Genomic DNA, 18566 nt, shown 5'->3' with positions numbered 1-18566 from the left:
ATTTCTGATAGACAATGCTCAGAAACTGTGGCAGCTTCAGTAAGCCTTTAGAGAAATCCTGCTCAGGAAGATACTAAGAATAGTAAACAATTTTATCAGAAGCTTCAGTTTTCAGTAGCACAATAACATGTCATCCTTCCTTGCAAGAAGGCTATATGCGCATGAGAAGCCAAGAGACATGGGTTATTTCTTTCTCTACAAGCCCCACGTTATTTTTTCAGAGTGTTGTCAGAACCAGAGAGATTTGTACTTTGGTAATTACCTGGTGCAATCCCAATCAAAATGGTATCCTATTCAGAGAAGGAAGATAAATTGTTGCCCACAGAATATTGCCAGGAGACAGCAAAATGGCAAAGGCTTCAAAGCCCTGTTGGCACGTGCCCTGTGAAGCTGGGCTGGTCTTGGTGCTGGGGAGGGGTCAGCTGAAGTGATGGGCAGGTGGCTGCTGCTGTGGAAATGGGGAATTGCTCTTCATCTTCTGCAAAAGGGCTGTTTCCCTCTGTTTGGCATCGGTAGGATCACTGTACCTGATTTTACAGGGTTTTCCCTCCAGATCTGTCACAATTCTGTGCTTTTTTTATGTCTGCCTTCCCTGCAGGATGAAAAGCAGGCTCTCATTCATGTGACAGCAAAATTTGCTTTTGCCTGTGCTACTGAGAGTCTTTTAAGCTGACTCCAATATTATATTTTGTTTTTTCCTGTATATCTCTCTGAAGCATCAATTGTCCCATCTGAAAGAGGTGGCGGGTGTCCAGGGTAACAGGAGATTGAACATCTGGATGGTCATGATGAGGGGTGGTTTTACTGCTAGGTGTCTTGTTGAGAAGCAACTAGTCTTGTGATCTGGACTAATTGTCAGCAGTACAGGAGGAAACCAGCTCTCTCTGTCTTTCATCGCATAAAATCTTCCCACTAATCCCACTTGCTTTCAATAAAATCTTTTTGTAGCTGAAGAGCTATTGAAACTGAATTCAGAAGGGAGTTCTCAGAAGCAAACTGTTTCTGTGGCTTCTTTCTCTAGGTCCCATAGTAAGATGGTTTGATTTGTACTTCAGCAATTTGGTTGCTTGCATCCAGCTTTTTTTTTTTTTTGTCATCTTGCTCATTTTTATTATTTTTTTTTCAGAAAAGAAAATCTGTTCCACTGTGCATGTGTGATTACCTGACTTTATTTGTGACTTCTGTTACCTGTATGGACTACAGGGATCCCTAGGTTATGTGGGCATAGAAACAGCAACGTTTAAAGTTGATTCCTATAAAATAATGCAGCGTGTCTGTTCAGTAGTACAAACGCTTGCAGGAATATGAGATCTGCCCTCTTCTGTTTTAAATCAATTTCACAGTCTTGATCCTTATTATTTAAGGTGTCCCCAGACCCAGAAGTTCTCAAGGGCTGGCTAACGCTCTGGTGAAAGCTGTTGTCAGTAGCAGCAGGCTTTTAGCACAACTTTTTAGTCATGATAAAACTAATGTTTTAATACACGTGAAAGCTGCAATTTTAAAGAACTACGCAGGAACAATCAGCAATAATAACTAGAAGAGTAATTTTACAACTGCTTCTTACTTTGAATAGCAGTGTTTCCAAGTATGTTATCTGTTACCTAACGAAAAAATAGTAATGTAAGCAAGTTATGATAAGAAATTGAGTAGGTAAAGCAATGGAGCAACTTACGTTGCATTTTTTAAAAAAATCACTGTTAAGAAATAGCTAGAAGATAACACTAAATAGCTAGTAGATAATAGCTAGACTAGTCACCACTGGAGAGGAAACTTAAATTCATTTTAAGGATGTCAGAAAGTACGGAGGAACTGGCAACAGAAGAGCCTGTAAATTTGAGTGGCAAGAGCAATGATTAAACTCAAACAGATCAAATTGAAATACAATTCTTACGTTCCATAGGTTGGATTCCTAATAATCCTTAGTAGTTTAATACTGACATGTTGTGAGTCTTGCCCCATGTCAACGTCTTTAACGGCAATGACAGTTGAAGCTGATGGACAAATAAATCTTAAGTCTAAATAGGTGATACCTGAACTCTTAAGTGAAAAGAGCTGGAATAAATATGAACTGTACGTAGCACCTGGAAAAGAACTTGCAAAATCATCTGTCTGAAGAAGAAAGATGACCAAAAAAAAAGAGAATAATAGACAAGTGATCTTCTCATGTAACCTGTGAATGGTGGTAAAGCTGTAAGAAGTGTGGTGAGTTGTCAAACTTACGTCAACTGAAGGTACTTCTTCAGTGTTTGAAATTGTAGATTTTCAGTATCTAAACCATACACACAGTTGTTATTTCCAGCTTACCTGGTGAATATTTCAAATGGAAACTCTATCAAAATGTGGACAGGTACAATGCCTTCAAAAGAGAATGTCTTGGAAATAGTAGGTGTGACAAATGAAGTAACTTACTACAAATGCTGCATCTGGGTTCACCAAGTTATTATGGCTGAAGTTATCCAAAATATGGTAACTTCTGGCAAGTCTGTTACTTCTGAACTACTTGCAGGTAGGGGGAAATGTGAAATGCTGTTAGGATCTAGGAATAAACCAAAATCCTTCACTGTTCTAGTGGAGAGGGCTGGTTTAGATTCTAACTCAATTAGATGTAATATGCAGCAAAATTTATATGTTATGGGATACCTACGCTAACCTAATTTGGGAGGGTCTGTCTTGTAAAGGAAACTTCAATCCCGCATATTGATTTGCACCATTTCGAATGCAAAGTTTATGTTGAATGTGTAGTCTCAGTTTGAAAGATAAAATGATAATTGCCAACCTCTGAAAACATCAGAGGTTCAAGATAGAGAAAACCAGACATTGGCATTGAGGTAGCAGCTCACTTAACCTGTCTTGGTCTTTGCTTGCAATTTATTCTGCTCTATCCTGTTCAGGGAATCTTTTCTTCTCTCTTTTTCCTGCCTTCTTGGCCCTATGAGTAGATTTTAAACCTTTCAAAGAACTACTTAAAAATAGCAAAATGGGTTAGAAGCAGTTTTCTGGAATACAGGAACATCGATAATGCTTCGTCATGTTCACAACGAATCCACTGCATCGTTGCAGTAAACCCTGCAGGATCAGCTACTTGTTTGCATGACAAGTTCTTCTCACTCTTTTCAAAATAATCTATTATAATCCAGTTTATATAACATAATTTCTCTTTAAGAGATGCATAGCAGAACACCACTAAGGATCCATTCTGTTCAGCAGTCAAGAATGGATTCCCCTCTGCTCAGCCTTTTGAAGCATTGGCCCGATAGAGACACTCTGCTAATAATGAAAATGGAACACGAACGTTTTATTTTGGATTATTTTAGACTACAAACTCTTCAAGGAAGACAATTTCTATTAGAGGAACACCTGTTTCAAGGAGGGCCCGTCCTGTTGTTTCAAAATCAGGATCTTGCAAATCACAGACCGAACTCTTAGTGCTGCTTAAAATTATCTGTTCATATTAGTATTCTGAGATTTCTCTTTGAACAATTAAAACATCATCATACTGTAACAGTAGAAACTGGAGTTTCCTGTGCCAGATGACTACTTCTGGATAAAGGTTTTGGTTAATTAGAGTTGGGATTTTTTTGTTCACGGAGTTTTCATCTAAACTTAATCCCAGACCCCGGAAAATGAGGCTTAATTTGTAGGGAAAATAGACCACTTTGCCTTGTTAAGGAAGCTCCTCTTCTCTCCCCATCGTTCTGGGAGGGGTGAAAGCCTGTTTGTTTCCTTAAGTAAAAGTGAAAATACTAAATCTGATATTACTTTTCTCCCAGGACACAGATTTTGGTACCCACAGAGAGGTTGAAGCAGGCAGCTCTCCACCTTTTGGATTCTCAGTAATAAACTTTTTTCTTGAAATACCAGGACTTAAGAGGTGTCTCTGCTCATCTTTGACAGTCAAACTGTCACATTTTATTTTGGGACTGCGTGCCCATCCATTAATGTGCTTCATCACCTGGACCTACGTGGGTTATTTTGTTCTTTTGTTCAGTATTGAGAAACTAACATATAGAAGATAACTTATTTGTTTCCTTTTCCCCCCTCTCCTTGTGGTATTTTTAGATTATAGAATTAGTGTTTAACTAAGAAGATAAAATTTGAATATCAACTGTGATGTATTACAGTGGCAGTAATAGAAATGTGTAGCATTGCTTGCCTTATTTTAATATGCTAGGAATGTTTTAGAAAGGACAAAGTCCAGAAAGTTACTTTTTGCCGATTTGGGATCTGTATGTAAACAAAGCCAGCAGAACATCAGCAGCTTTGCCGTATTTAATGTATGTTTAATGTTGGTATTTTGCAGTAAGCTGCTAATGAATTACTCAATAGCCCCAATAATATAATTTTTAATAGTCCTTTTTTGTTGTTTTCATGCAGGTTACCATGAAAGCCAAACAACTGAAGGATTCTGTTACATATACACCAGGTTTGTGCTACTGGCCCTCACTGATGCGTATAGAAAGCAGTGTATTTGGATTATAGCTGTGCAAACACGGTGCATGTTGTCCCTTTTGGGGTTTGCCTTGCAGAGAGACTTTTGTACCCTTGCCTTGCTTTGAGCAAAGAGAAGACCTGATGGATGTTTGAGGGAATGGTTCCCTTTAGCTACATCCTCCCAGGCTTTCTCACTTGGTTTATTGGGGGGTTTGTTCATTTGTTCAGGCTGTTCTGCTGTGTTTGTTTATATCAGTGTGGTAATTACTAGTGCTTCACGTATACCAGATAAGCTCATATTTGACTAAGTTCACTACTTCATAACAAATACCTTCATTTCTCGATAAGCGTTTTCCTTAAGCTCTTAATCCAGAAGAGCTTTTTCTCCTCTATGAGCTGTTCTGGGTACCTTTGATTCGCGGGCTGTTCCCTGCTTGTTTGTGGTTTGTTTTTTTTGAAGTGTAACAACAATACTTGTAACAGGTATCATTAGGCTCTCCGAGCTTAAAACGCTGGCCCAGAATTCCAAGAATGTCAAAGTCAACGTGAATTTGCCAGACCACATAATCACCCAGCGCGAAAGGGAGGAGGAAGAGGAAGAGGAGGAAGAAGGGAACTATGATTATATCCCAGAGCAGATGGATGTCCAAATAGATCAAAAAGAGACCGTTGCAAGTGAAACTAGACACCGCAAACGAAAAATTGTCAAAGCACCTGAAATGACTCTACCAGCAACGAAAGAGGTACCAGAAGAGAAGGGCAGAGGAAGACGCCAGAAGGATTTTGATAACACAGAGCAGGAGGAAGAGAGCGACGATGAGAGCAGAAGAAGAGAGAAAAGCCGTGCCCTGGAAGAACTGTGGACTCAAAACCAACAGAAACTTCTTGAAATGGCCTTGCAGCAGTATCCAAAGGGAACGTCGGACCGCTGGGATAAAATAGCCAAATGTGTTCCTGGAAAAAGCAAGGTATGTGTAGTTTGGTTTGAACAATAATTCAGAATTAATAGTATAAACTCAGGGGGAAACGTATTTTCTACCAATTTATGATTACCTTAAGAACTGAGGGTCCACGAAAAAAGGTGAGGTCTTTACTTAGCCTATCAGTCCAGGTATAATCGACTTAAAGAGCGTTACTGCCATGTTTGTTGTTTTTATTTAAAATATAGTTTCGTTTAATTCAGTTTGTTTGATCTGTTACAGAAGATGTTGAAATACCTCCTGTTTAATTTAAAATACCTACCTACCTCTCCTCTGCCTTTCAGATCTTCAATTGCAGGACAAATTAGATTTTAAAACAAATTTTGATTCAAAGTTAGTAACCAAGTGTTGGTGAGCCGCTTTGCTTACACTTGTACAATACCTTTCTCAACCCATCTCAATGAACAAACAAAATAAGTAATCCAGCTGCAAGTGTTAAATGCTCAATAATCTAACTAATGTTCTTTTTGTAAGTATAATCTTTTAAAAATAGCATTCACTGTCATTGATATAGTTGGTTGGTACTAGATTCCGTAATAGTTGTGATAGCTTAGTTTGCTTGCTTCAGTCACTGTAGCTGCAGAAAATCCTGATTTCATTTGTGCCAAACTCGGTGCGAGAGAGCAGGAAGCGTGGGGGGGGGATTTGAGGGGTTCTCTGGCCCTGAAGCTGTTCAGCAGTATCTGGGGTCAGTAGGTGTTAGTGACTGTAAAGGCTTGTCTCAACCTTGCAGTGTGGCTCATACCAGAACAACTGCTCTGAAACAGATACAACTATTTCGTAATTGCATTTACAGCCAGTGTCAAGAATGGGCAACTGTTTTCTTGGGTTTGTGTGCTCTTTAAGGAGAGAAATTACCCAGTAACAAACGTAAATTGCAAATTCCTGTATCTAATCTGCTCTTCACTAGCCACAGATTCTCCTTCTGAAATTCCGTGTGCAACTTGAAAAAACAAACAAAAAAAACCCCACCACCAAACCCAAAAAGACTCCCCGAAAACCCCACACAACCCCCAGAACCTGGCTCTTCTAGAATGAGGTAGCATTTGTAGAGTTAAAGCAATACTAAAATATCAAACTTTTAATTAACACTTTTGTTTTTCCTTTTAGGAGGAGTGTATAGCAAGATACAAGTTGCTTGTTGAACTGGTACAAAAGAAGAAAATGGCTAAAAGCTGAATGTTCTGAGCAGAAGAGATGTAGCTCATCTTTGTCAAAATGGGGGTCTGAATCTCGTATACAGGAAACTGCATTTTTGTACCTCAGTATTTCTATACATCATGTGCCTTAATAACAGAAAATATCAATAAATCTTATACCGTCTTACCTATTTTGTGTGTTGGATAATGAAGGTGTATTTTTGCATTGGAGAGCCGCTTATGCAGATGTGTGATAACAGAAGTTTTAAAAATTAGTGAACCTTCAGAAAAACCCACGCTGGTAATTGCATACTCGAACTGGTAGGTTACAGCTAATGAATAAAGAGACTATAAAGAATTTTGAATGTTGCTTTGAAAGAGAGAATTGATCTGAAACTGTTAAGCAAGGAGGAGAGGATGGGAGCTCTGCACTCAAAATACTTCTTTCTTTCTTGCAGTTATAAGTAGAAGCCAGTGCGGTTACAGACGTGTCTGCAGCTACACGAAATGTCTGCTCATTCTAACAATATTTTGAAATAAGGAGTATTTCTAATCTTAATTTCCAGGTACATTTATACACACCTGCAATATAATTCCTTTTTTACGAACCCTGCAGGCTAATACACAGTGATATTTAGCAGCGCTGTTGCTTGGTGAAGTTGAAAGGGTAAGAACGTTAAAGGGCTCTAATTAAGGTATCTAAGGCATATACTTCGTGACTGGTTTTTAAGCACAGACTAGGACTTAAAAGCTAACATTATTGTGCTAAGACTTCTCGTGTTTGGGGGATTTTGTATAGGCTGGATTCGATATAGTTTGATTTTATATTTGAAGAATAGGTAATAAGGGTTATTACTCATTACTTGCTATTTTGTTTTTTTTAATTTTGGAAAAGTTATACAAAGCTTAAAATGCTGGAATAATGGGTCCTTATTAGGCTGTAAATGATATCAATAAATCAGAGCGGTGATTATAGTCTTTTGCAAGAAACATTAAGGACTTTTCTAAAGAATTATTTACCACTCAAATTCTGATTTAATACCAGGACTCTAATGAGCTTTTGAGCTTTAATTCAAAATTAAACTGAAAAAATCAGAGGACCATATATCTGAACTCAAAATTGGAACTTAGTGGCCTGAAAATCTCTGTTGATTTTCTCCAGTAACTGTTTGCCAATTGTGTTGCTTTTGACACAATTTCACAAAATTTCTTCCCATTCCCATAAAACTTTACAGGAGAAGTATTGAGGGAAAACAACAGTGTTCCATGTTTGTTCCTTACCGAGTGGAAAGCTTATGTTTGGTTTTGGTCATATATGAAAAAGTAATCTTAGTAGAAATACCGATACTGTGGAGTATTTAGTAGACACAAAATAATGCTTCTAAATTTTGTTTCACAGAGAACCTCACCACTGACTGCACTGGAAACTAATCACACCTAGAAGCTGTACCATGATCTGCGTGTGCTATTTACCAAATAGTAATTTTGTGCTACTAATGCACCTATGAAGGAAGAGTCTTAAGTGAGATCGAGCGAGATATCTTCAAGGGATACCAGGAAATCTTAACTTTAAAAAGGGATGAGTCATCCAGAAGGCTCTAAGGTAGATGAGCGTAGCCGCAGCGCCAGGTAATTGCAATGGCTGCGAAACGAATGGTGAAATGGTTGGGTGAATTGGTGAAAATGAGCTTGGCAGAGCGTTGAGAGGGCTGGGGTAGGAGAACGCAAGCAAACGGAGATGTGTTCATGGAAGAATAGACTGGTAGTTGGAATATTTCTGCTCTAAATAGTGAGGCTCTGAGTGTTTGCCTTCTACAAACAGTCAGAGAAGTGGAATATGAAGGACAATGAATTGTAAAAGGGGGCTTGAACAGGTTACTGTGGCACCTCGGGTTAGTTGTAACTTGAGAGCTGTGCTGTTCCTGCTGGCGGGGTGTTCTTGTGTCCCTGTTCAGTTTCTTTGAATGGAAGATCAGATTCTCATCCCAGTTCCATTTACCTGCTCTGAAATGATTTTCTACACTTGATTTTACTGTAAAAATACTTTCTTATGACTTGTTTTTAAAATGAAAATCAGAATGTGAAATATTGTGTTCTTACCCGAAGGCCTAGGGTATGCTTTTCAAAATTCATCACCATCCTGCGTACCTTCAAAAATGGAGTAAAAGCTGTACCTTGGTGTGACTCTCAGGGAGAACCTCTTTAATGGTCAGGGGATGAATCCCTCGGGTGGAAGGGGGTGTATTCAGTGAAGAGATGGGCAAACAGGAATAATCGGCTGTACTGACGGGAGCTGCCAAGTGACTGGAGAAGCAGCAGAAGCAAATCCCCAAGAGGAGGATTTGTGTTTCACTATATTTGTGAATATGGAGTGAATTTGTAATTCACTGTAATGCACTACGCTGGTAGTGTCTTACTGTTAAAAAAAAAAAAAAAGCAACAAAAGCGAGTCAGGGGAGTACAGCCTCTGGGGGGAAAAGTCACCTCTCCCCTCTGGGTTTACCCGACTTCACCCGGAATGTTGTGCCTGGTTCGGTGTGTCACGCTTCACGGAAGATGTAGACCATCCAGAAGAGAACAAAGAGTATGATCCAGAGTCTACAAAGGCTGGTTCGCTGGGAGGGAGAGAAGGAATTGCTGGTATTTGCTCTGCACCAGAGAGGGAGAGAGAAAGCTTCAAGTAGATATAGAGGGGAGCTTTGCGTGTGCCTCATCTCTGTGTCTCCGTGATGCAAATAATACAGGACTGTTAGGTGTCTGTTGTGCCTATGAAGAATAATAATGGGCTCACTTTGGAGCGAGAAACAGTTTAGTTAGATATTGGGGCAAAAAAGCCAGTGACAAACGTAACAAGGATTTGGGGGGGCTTTGACACGTTTATAATTGGAAATCTTCAAAAACATGTAAGAGTATCTGCTCAAGACTTGCCCGTATCACTACTGTGTGTGTGGCAATAATGGCATGCTGCCTGCCCAACACCTGCAGCTTCTCTCTGCCCCAGACTGTCTCGGGGGAATCTAAGGAAGAAGGAGGAGCACCACTTACTGGTAAGAAACTTTTTTTTTTTTTTTTTTCCCCTTGTTTGTTTGCAAGAAAATTCAGAGAATGTTCAGTTGAGAAACGTAAAGCAGGGCTCCTGACAAACACCATTTACCTGAAGGAAGCTCCTTAAGGCTGGGCAGAGACTGTACGTGCCACTGTGTCACGCTTGTCAGGTTGAGCCCCTGAAGCGAGGGATGTGGGTGTCAGAGCACAGGTGCTGCTCATGGCGGGATGGAAGCGGTTTTGCAATGCATTGGTGGTCATCTGGCACTCGCGGGAGGGGTGTTTCACACTGCAGAGTCTGGCAGGATAGGTCTCGGGATGAGGAACGTGAGTCAGTGTCCAGCACCAGGGGATCTAATCTCTGCAGCTGGATCCTCAGCCATGCCCCTCCAGGAGGGATCATTCATGTAGTGTGAGGTTGCCCAGGCCCCATCCGGTCTTCATGTTTTCTTCCTCAAGGGCCAAAGGAGTTGGTGCAGCCTCAGCGTTAGCTTCTGTGTTTGGCTGTGGGGAGGATGGTGGTGTGGATGAGTCCAAGATCTCCAGGCCTTCTCAGGGTCCTCTCCTGAGGTTGCTGGGTTTTTTTGCATGATGAGACCTCAGGCCCTTTTGGCAGGGGCTGTAGTCAATGATCACTGAGGTGCAATGTGATGCTCTCTAGAGAAGTGGTAAACTGTAGCCAGTCCCCATAAGACTACCCAGGTTTTGTTTTCTCGTGGTTCTGGTGTCCACCACCAAAGCTATGGGTTTTTTTTCTAAAACTTCCTGTCCATGAAAATGAAGGTCCCTTTGGTTCTAGCACAGGATGCCGATTTTTTTTTTTTTTTTTTTAAGTAATGTTACTACTTGCCTGCAAGCAAGGTATTTCCAGTGAGCTGTACCTCACAGTGCCTTTTGTGCTATAACTTTGTGTATGAAAAGCTTTCAGTCTTCGAGGGTCTGTGCTGTAGCTTCTGTACCGTGACTTGCACCCAAAATGAGTCAGAGCTGAGTCTGGCTTGAGGATCTTTGCGTGTCCCCGTTGATGGGACAGGCAAGACACTATGGACTGGGGCAGAGCAGCCAGGGAGGGCAGTGTCCCCGCACCACGCTGAGGCTGAAGCATCAGGATTTTGTAAAATAACAGCCTGCCAGCCACAGGCACGGGAATGCGTAGAATGCGACTGAGATGCTCTCAAGTTTAACAGTGCTCTAATTTAGGTCAGTTTAGTTCTCCAAGAGAGACTAACAGATGCTGTTCTGCAATCTGTAGAGCTGAATGTTGGGACTATGTTATTCTCAACTTTACAGCTGACAATGTAGGAACTAATTGCAAAATTTTCCCTGAAACAATTTAATTTTCTTTTCATGTGACCTCTTTATGAGATGACAGAGTCTGAAAGCAACAGCAACATTGAGAGATTGACTTGAGGAGAGCTCTCCTTTAGGTAGAACCAACAGGGAGATTTTAGTGCAGCTTATGAAAAACAGGCACCAGAGAAATCAGTCAGTGAAATGTCAGAGTCACACGGCTGAGAGCAGCTCCTGCTAACACAGCCTGAATGGATAAAGTTGATAAAACCAGGATTTGGGATGTCACAGGCTGTCCAGCATTAGTTGGCTCCTGCAAGCCACGTGTTGTCATCATTGTCAATAAAGCTGGATTTTGGTTAAAAAAAATCAAAACAAAACCACAACAGAAAGTTCAAAAGCTTGCTAAGGTGAAACTCTTGTGAGGGGCAGCACGTTTAGTCTGTGCTGCTCTCCTGACACTGAACCCAGAGCCATTCCCGACGCGTTCGAGGGCAGCTCAGTAACCAGCGCCTTGGCTGCTGGGGACCTGCGTAGCAGCTCGGGCTGCTCTGGCATCAGAGGCATTCCACAGGGACAGCAGCATCGGCGTCTACTGAACTGGTTCCAAATCAGCCGCAGACCATCATCTTTGATGTCAGGATCTGCAAAATCATTGAAACAAGGTTGGTTTTGGCTGCATCTGGCCCTCATGTGAACTTGGCTTTGATGTGGTCTCTTTCTTTAAAGGGGTAGTGAATTGGATTTTTGTTTAGATGTCAGAACTGTCCTTTTCATTATTTCCCTGCTGTTGATTGTTGGTCCATGGGGACTACGAGTCCTGTAACACATCCATTGCTGGCTTGGGCTTCTGGCACCAATCTCTAACAAGTTGAGAGTTTGAGAATGTCCTGAACTTGACAATCTCACTAGTATCTCCAGCATTGCCCCTTTCGTGCTTCTCTACACCTTATCAGGAGACAGGTACCAGAGTTAGGGCAATCCCTCTCCAATAAAAGAAACAAAGGAAAAGCAGGACTCACCGCTTTTACTGGTTTCTGAGGTACTGCTCCCATAGGAGCAAGGTGGATTTACTGATATTTCTTGTCTACCAGGCAGAGTTTTGGCTTCACTTTGGTTCCTGAATGAAGTAACAGTAACAGAACCCTCCAGTCCATGACTGCAGTAGAAGGGACACTTGGGAGTCCCTGGAGGCCTCGTGCTGGTGGACATACTGGGCTTTTCTTCCCCCTCACCTACAGGTCTAGCAGTGTGAAGTCTAGTGGCCCAGCGTGTATGTGCTGCTCCCCCTTCTTAGCACTGAGTAACAAATAGCCTGTGCCCAACAGAGCCAGAAGAAAGAGGGTACCCAGTTCTAGAGTTTCTCTAGACAGTGCACGGGTTTAATCAGTAAAAATGCCTTCTGTTCAACTAGTCTTCCCAGCCTCTTCACCTTACAGCATAAAACATTGATCAACTACCCTGGGAACGTAGGGAATTTCTTCTGGCCCTGATGGCTGAGGAGCCATTCAGCAGGTGGGAGGGTGGAGGTTAGTGATGCCCGGAGCTGTGCCAGATGATGTTTCACATTCCTCTACTGTTAGTGCCGAGTTTGCTCATTTACCTGTCTTCTTTCAGGACTCCACTTTTTCCCTGCTAGAAAATAAAACACAAATATTCAATCCTCGGGACTTGAGCAGGCAGGAATACCAGTGGCAGGGGCCTGTGCCAGCACCATCTTCCTCCTGCTTGTTCCAAAAGCCGGTCTCAGCCGGGGCTGTGCGGGAGCAGCAAGGGGCTAAACATCACGAGGGAGCCCTAATGCATCCCCTGGCTGCCAAAACCTGACTTTTTAATCTTCAGGTGACAGCAAGGGAAGGGCCAAGTTCCTCCCCACTGCCGGGAAGTGAAAGACCAGGAGTTCAGCTGCGTGTTTACCAACATTTCTACGGACAATAAGCAAAATTCCTGGAAAAAAAAACATCGATCTGGTTTTACATTAAATACAGTACAAAAATTACAGCAACAATCAAAGGCCTCGACCACCTTAACGCAGACGCTGTGTAAAGAACTCATCCCATCTCCACAGAGCTCTCACCCAGTTACTTCAAAAGGAACTGGGGCCATTGGAGCAAGAGCTCCCTCTTCCTCCTGCTCCTCCTCCTCCTCCTGCAGCGACTTCTCTCTGAAGGATGACAGAACACTCTGATGTCACACCATGGCACGTGGCTGCAACTGGACACTTACATCCAGTAAGTAACAACAGGCCTGGACAGTTCTGCAGCTGCATCGGTGTCTCTTGAAAGCAAAAAATTTACACGAGAAACATTTTTAAAAATTCCTTGTTATAAATTTTAGTGGCCGCGTGCAACTGACGTCATGCCTGCCATGTGATGTTAATAAAAATATCCAGTTCTTCCAGGAGAGTCGTTCACCCAAGCAGTATGCAACTATAAACATTATTAAAGTTTATTAACAAAAGCTTTGTACATATCTTTTCATACACTTGGAATTTTACATCTAGTCAAAATAACAGCACATTTCCATCTTACCTTTTGTACAAATTGTTACAGAATATCCACCAGTGGGTTGAGTAAGCAAAATAAACCACTGGCTGACTTTTGTAAAGTATCTACAAAAGTGATTTGTGACATTTTTAAAAAACTCCCCAGAACATATAAAAATAAATTATTTTTACTTTTTTCAATTAAATCTACTAATTAGAAATATTACAAATCAAAATATCAATGTTTTCTTATGAATTCTTCACAATACAAAACAGATTCACAAAACTTTATTTACAGAAATGAGGTAAGAACTGTGCAATGTTTAACTAAGAAACATATTGCAGAATTAACATGTTCTTCCAAATAAGTACACAGTGGAGGTCTAATTACAGCTGGGTCTTTTCCTCTAATAATTCCCACCTTACTGTTGATTAGTGGTCATTACCCCCATTTAAACTGTCCTTCACCGTACTGCATAGACTCACGCCGTGAAATCAGCTACTGTCGGAAGCGTTGGTAACACAAGTTGACCCGTTTCAACCACTGGTAAATTTTAGTGGGAAATACTAACTCACTTTTTTTTTTTGGTAATTTATTAGTGAAAAGTGACCCAGGTAACAATCTGCCTGAGCTATCTACAGTGGCATAAACACCTCGAGGAAAGGCAGAACAACAAGGCTGCTGGTGCAACACAGAATATTCCCACTGCTAACGAGGACACCTCTAGTGCATGGTCAGCTCTTTGCAGCCATTTCAACAGAACGGAGGTAGCAACAGGCACTTGGGTTAGGCCAAACACGACACAAACTTCTTCCAGTGTGGCCTTCTCATCTGGTAAGAAAACTTTGTCACCGGAACCAAACCGGTTCCTTTAAAAAAACCTCAAAACTCTAAAACCTACACCAAAATTAATAAACTTTGGATTCCATACTGTAATTCTTACTCAGGAAAAACTCCCACTATATAACAACAGGAATTTAAAGGAATAAAAAGTTCAGAAGTGGATTCCCTTATGAGTCAGGTTTCAAAACAGGGGTGTAAAAAAGAAACGACAAAGAGCAAGTCCAGGCTGCCGTTACAAGCTCAGGCCGAAAGGATCTACGGGAACTGCAGCAGCAGGTCAGACTGGCTGGGCTCGGGCTTGGGTTCTGTTTGAAAACTACCGCTCTGAAACCAAAGCGATGCGGGGCCGCAGGCCGATCAGCAGCCTTTACCTTTATAAGAGTAGGACTGGAGAGTCGAGTACACGTCTTCCTATGATTGAATTTATACTTAGTACCATCATATTGACAAAATAATTGTGGTTTGCAGAGTTTTATCTACTTCACAGTCTGAAACGTTAAAAAGTACATCCATTTTAGTGCAACAAGAAAGCAAATGAAAGCCTACCAAAAATACCCTTATGAAAATTGTTAACCTTTTGCTGTGCAGTAAGAGTTCCTTGTTGCATTTCTTCAATCCGCAGAAAGGCAAACTGCAGGTTGCGGCCAGAGGAAGTGCTATAACAGCAGGACGTGCAGTTCTCAAGCGTCAGTCAAACGTCAACTCTTCTCTGACGCAACTGGTCCAGTTTTATCATTGAGCCTCTGTGTAAGAGAAAATACTTCTAAAAATCAGATTATAAAATACAGTTAAGTAAAATTAAATTCATACAAATGACAAAGCAGGACATTTACTGGAGCTACCTAAATGGTAACTTCAGCATCGTAAGGAAAAATCATGTATTGTAAAATAAAAAGTGGGAAAGGAAAGAATAATTCAAGGAGTAGTCCCCCATTGAAGCAACTCGTACAAAGGGCATCACAGCGGGCATTAGAACACACCAATTTTCCTTCTACTTTCATTCAACTTTCAACAATTTCATACTTTCAACAAGAAGACTTGTTGGTCTCCGTTGGTCTCTCCTTAGAACCACGTGATGGTCAAGACAAACTCCAGGTGACCTCCGCTGCGTTTTACCCACTGGAGAGGGCTGAAATCTACACTTCTGCCTCAGAATAGAAATAGAGTTTCCATTTTGCCCCTGTCAGGATTATCCTTCTCTCATAAATTGCTACAAAGACATTTCCTCCAAGTATTGAACAGGACTGAGCAAAAAACCTCATCTCATTCACTGAACATTCAGAAATACTTGAAAACCTGTTCCAACTCAAATTGGGATTAAAATACTGAAACTTTTGGCAAATAAAGAATTTGTTAAAAATCCTTCTTGCATTAAAATAGTTCAACAATCCTTTGTTATCTGTCACAATTTCTGTTTGAAGGACGTTCTGAAATTTCCTGGAATTGTTTACAGCTAACTGTTGTAAGAACAAAACTAAAATTGCAACTGCATATTTGTAAAAATATACCAGTTCTGCCCAGTCACACTGTCCAACCCTAGTAACAGCCACTGCAAAAAATTGCAAATAAGGTCACATACAGGATAGTTTGTTCTGACGCAAACCAAATATAGGATCTCAATTCCAGTCACTAGTCATTTTTAGAAAATGAGGGGGGATAAATTATAAACACACTAGAACAAATTGTGACTGTTTCTAAGTGAAGGCAAGGCATGGGGCAGACCCCTGTGACAGAGCGCTTCTGCTCCGGCAGCCAGTGACTGGGAAAGATGACGACCTTACTGGAGTCCTGCCTTTTGCAGTACGGCCGCAACATCACAACAGCCCACCAAACTGGAAAGTGACAACGACCATGCGCAAGGCTTAAGAAAAGTAAACACTCCTGTTTCTGAGTGGAACGGAGCTGTTTCCAGGAAAACTGTCTTGAAAATTCGTTATTTATATTTTGTGTCTCACCTTATGTTGGGGAAGTACCACAAAAGCCCAGCCCTTCTCCACCGCCCCTAAAGTAGCTGGAGGCTTTGGGGTGGGTTCGGAGAGGGGACCAATATCTAGCCCTAAACTCTTCCCACCTGCTATTGCAAACAAAGCTTCCCTTTTTTCACTGCCACTTGAGGTCTTCTCCAAGGAATACTGGAACTTTGTCTTCCTGCTCTACTCATCCTTTGTTTCTACAAGTTCCACATGCTCCTTCCCTTCATCCTCTGTTATCTTAATTGTACCACCCTTAGAGAATGAAGTCTATTCTCTGACTCCTTGAAGAAAGAATTCCTGTCTGGGGATGGAGTTTACAGGCAAATGCTGAAGACAATGGAACGTCTTTGCCAGAAACATGAGTCTTGTTTCCTTATCTGTCTAGGGAAGGTTTTATTACTCTATCAAGCAAAGGAGTCACTCAGCCTCCCAGAGTAGCGCCTCATCTTCCCACGGCAGAACCGAGACACAGATGGCCCATTCTCCTGGTACACATTTCACCTTCACAGCAATGGGCTCCTCATCTCTCAAGTCATTGACTAATCTCTGCAGCTTCACAGTGCCTGAGGCCTGGCCAGGACAAACTCTTCAAGTAAGGCCATAAAAGGAATGATCTACAAAATAGCGAGCGCAAAGCTGGGGAAGAAGGTGGGGTAAGGAGGACTAGGGTTGCAGTTGTAATTACAAGAGGAAGGCAAGGGTCACTGGACTGGTGTCCTGATCCAGGGAAGCAGGAGTGTGCAGCAGACAGGTTAGGTGTAAAGTGGCTGCAAGTTCTCTTGAGATCTGAACCTCACTAAATGCAGCCCAAGGCTCAAGAAAAAAAAAAAAAAAAAGAAAAACTCAACCATCCTTGAGTTGTGAATACACGCACATAACTTGCTGCTTATCTTTTAGTTACCTCATGGAGGTACTACATTGAAAATGAGGTGAGAAGTATACTTACTGTCACCTTCTGAGCTGCGTTATCCCCATGAATTGTAAGGAATGGGTTGGTGGTAGCTGCATTAAGTGGTGAGGCCTGCGTGCCTGAAAGTAAGTTGTTTATGGGTATCTGTGCTCCTCCAGTAATCTGTAATTGCTGTACTTCAGACTGGTGGTGTTGGTGGTGGTGATGTTGTTGCTGTACTAATTGATACAAAAGGGCCTGGTGTTGTTCCTTGAGTAATACGAGGAGAGGGAGGAGACAAAAAAAAAATCATCAAGAACTAAGTTACTGAAAATAAGCTCGTCCCTGGGTTCCTGCTTATCCAAATCTTCAGTCAGTGCAACCCTTAACTAATACCAGCTAATTTAGGTTACACTAATGAAGTTCCACGAGACTGTGGGAAAGGGAATAAAGTGCCTATAAAATTTCCTGAAATCAGTAGCTCAGCAGAAGTTCAGCAAAGCCTGCTGGCTTCCTCAGACCTCTATCAGAAAAAACACACCTGAGCAGAATATCCAACCATGTTTGTCAAAGTACTAAAACTATATAATTAACAATATAAATAGTTAAGCCAGTTACCTAATGGCATACATGAATACTGCAAGGCAGAACAAAGACAGGTCACAAGATGATACCCAAAAATCTTTTGGTAGAGTCCTACTGGAATCAGAGAATAGCTTAGGATATTGTGAGAATGTCCCAAACCCTGCTGCCCACAGCTGATGCTGAGAGACAAGCCACCACATCCACATGGGACTAAATGGGACTGAAGGCACTCGGGAACAATTCTTCTAGCCATACACGCAGCCCAATAATACCTTGTAATTTAGCAAGACTATCATCCAAAAAGGTTGAAGCAACTGAAAAACTAAAAGGTTACCAAAACCCATAATATCAAGTTAAACACTTTTCTAGTATTTACATTAGGCTGAGGAGTTTATCCATGCCTTAGAATACAATAGAGGAATAAATCACAATTAACTGGAAAACTTACTGATGTGAGTTGCTGGGTACTTAGTAATTGCTGAAATTGCTGGTGCTGTTGATGGAGTAGAAGTTGTCTCTGTTGGTCAGGAAGCAATCCCAGTCCCGAGGCACTGTGGGGTTTGACAGGGTAATACTGTAGTTTATATGAAAGTAGGGGAACTTTTTACTTCAGCTTTCCATTGAAATAAATAAAAGATGCATATAAATAGACAGTTCCTGATTAGCATTTTGATTGCATAGTGTCAAATATTAAATACTCTCTCTGTCCAGTTGCATTTTTTTGATACATACCTTGACATTACCACCACCACCCCCAGTCTCATGCTGAGCAACAGCAACATCTTGCCTGTAACCTAAGTCTACTACATGCTCGTTATTTTAAACTCAGATAATAATTACCATTTCTACATTTTTTTCAACAACTTTATACAGAAAGGCCAGATTTTATAAGACAGCTCTTGCCA

At 41.3% G+C, this 18566-nt stretch overlaps 2 protein-coding genes across 3 annotated transcripts in view; one reads left to right on the top strand and one right to left on the bottom strand.

The window, feature by feature from the left end:
• The window catches only part of DNAJC1 (DnaJ heat shock protein family (Hsp40) member C1), a 109090-nt gene extending 102350 nt beyond the window's left edge, over positions 1-6740 (top strand). The window contains exons 10-12 of the mRNA XM_074156966.1: positions 4375-4423; positions 4915-5399; positions 6522-6740. Coding sequence (XP_074013067.1) covers positions 4375-4423; positions 4915-5399; positions 6522-6590 — 603 coding nt within the window. The 3' untranslated portion in view covers positions 6591-6740. The remainder of the gene's footprint in view (positions 1-4374; positions 4424-4914; positions 5400-6521) is intronic.
• Positions 6741-13318: 6578 nt separating this feature from the next.
• The window catches only part of MLLT10 (MLLT10 histone lysine methyltransferase DOT1L cofactor), a 137297-nt gene continuing 132049 nt past the window's right edge, over positions 13319-18566 (bottom strand). Inside the window, exons 19-21 of one of the 2 annotated variants that reach the window (XM_074156954.1) lie at positions 18110-18212; positions 17134-17346; positions 13319-14974 (exon numbers count right to left, since the gene is read on the bottom strand). In XM_074156954.1, coding sequence (XP_074013055.1) covers positions 14906-14974; positions 17134-17346; positions 18110-18212 — 385 coding nt within the window. In that variant the 3' untranslated portion in view covers positions 13319-14905. The remainder of the gene's footprint in view (positions 14975-17133; positions 17347-18109; positions 18213-18566) is intronic. The other variant, XM_074156955.1, reaches the window with a different exon arrangement.

This window comes from Numenius arquata, chromosome 12 (genome assembly GCF_964106895.1).
Source record: "Numenius arquata chromosome 12, bNumArq3.hap1.1, whole genome shotgun sequence".
Taxonomy (NCBI): domain Eukaryota; kingdom Metazoa; phylum Chordata; class Aves; order Charadriiformes; family Scolopacidae; genus Numenius; species Numenius arquata.
Note: the sequence above shows the minus strand (reverse complement) of the source record. Positions and strands in the feature narration are given on the sequence as shown.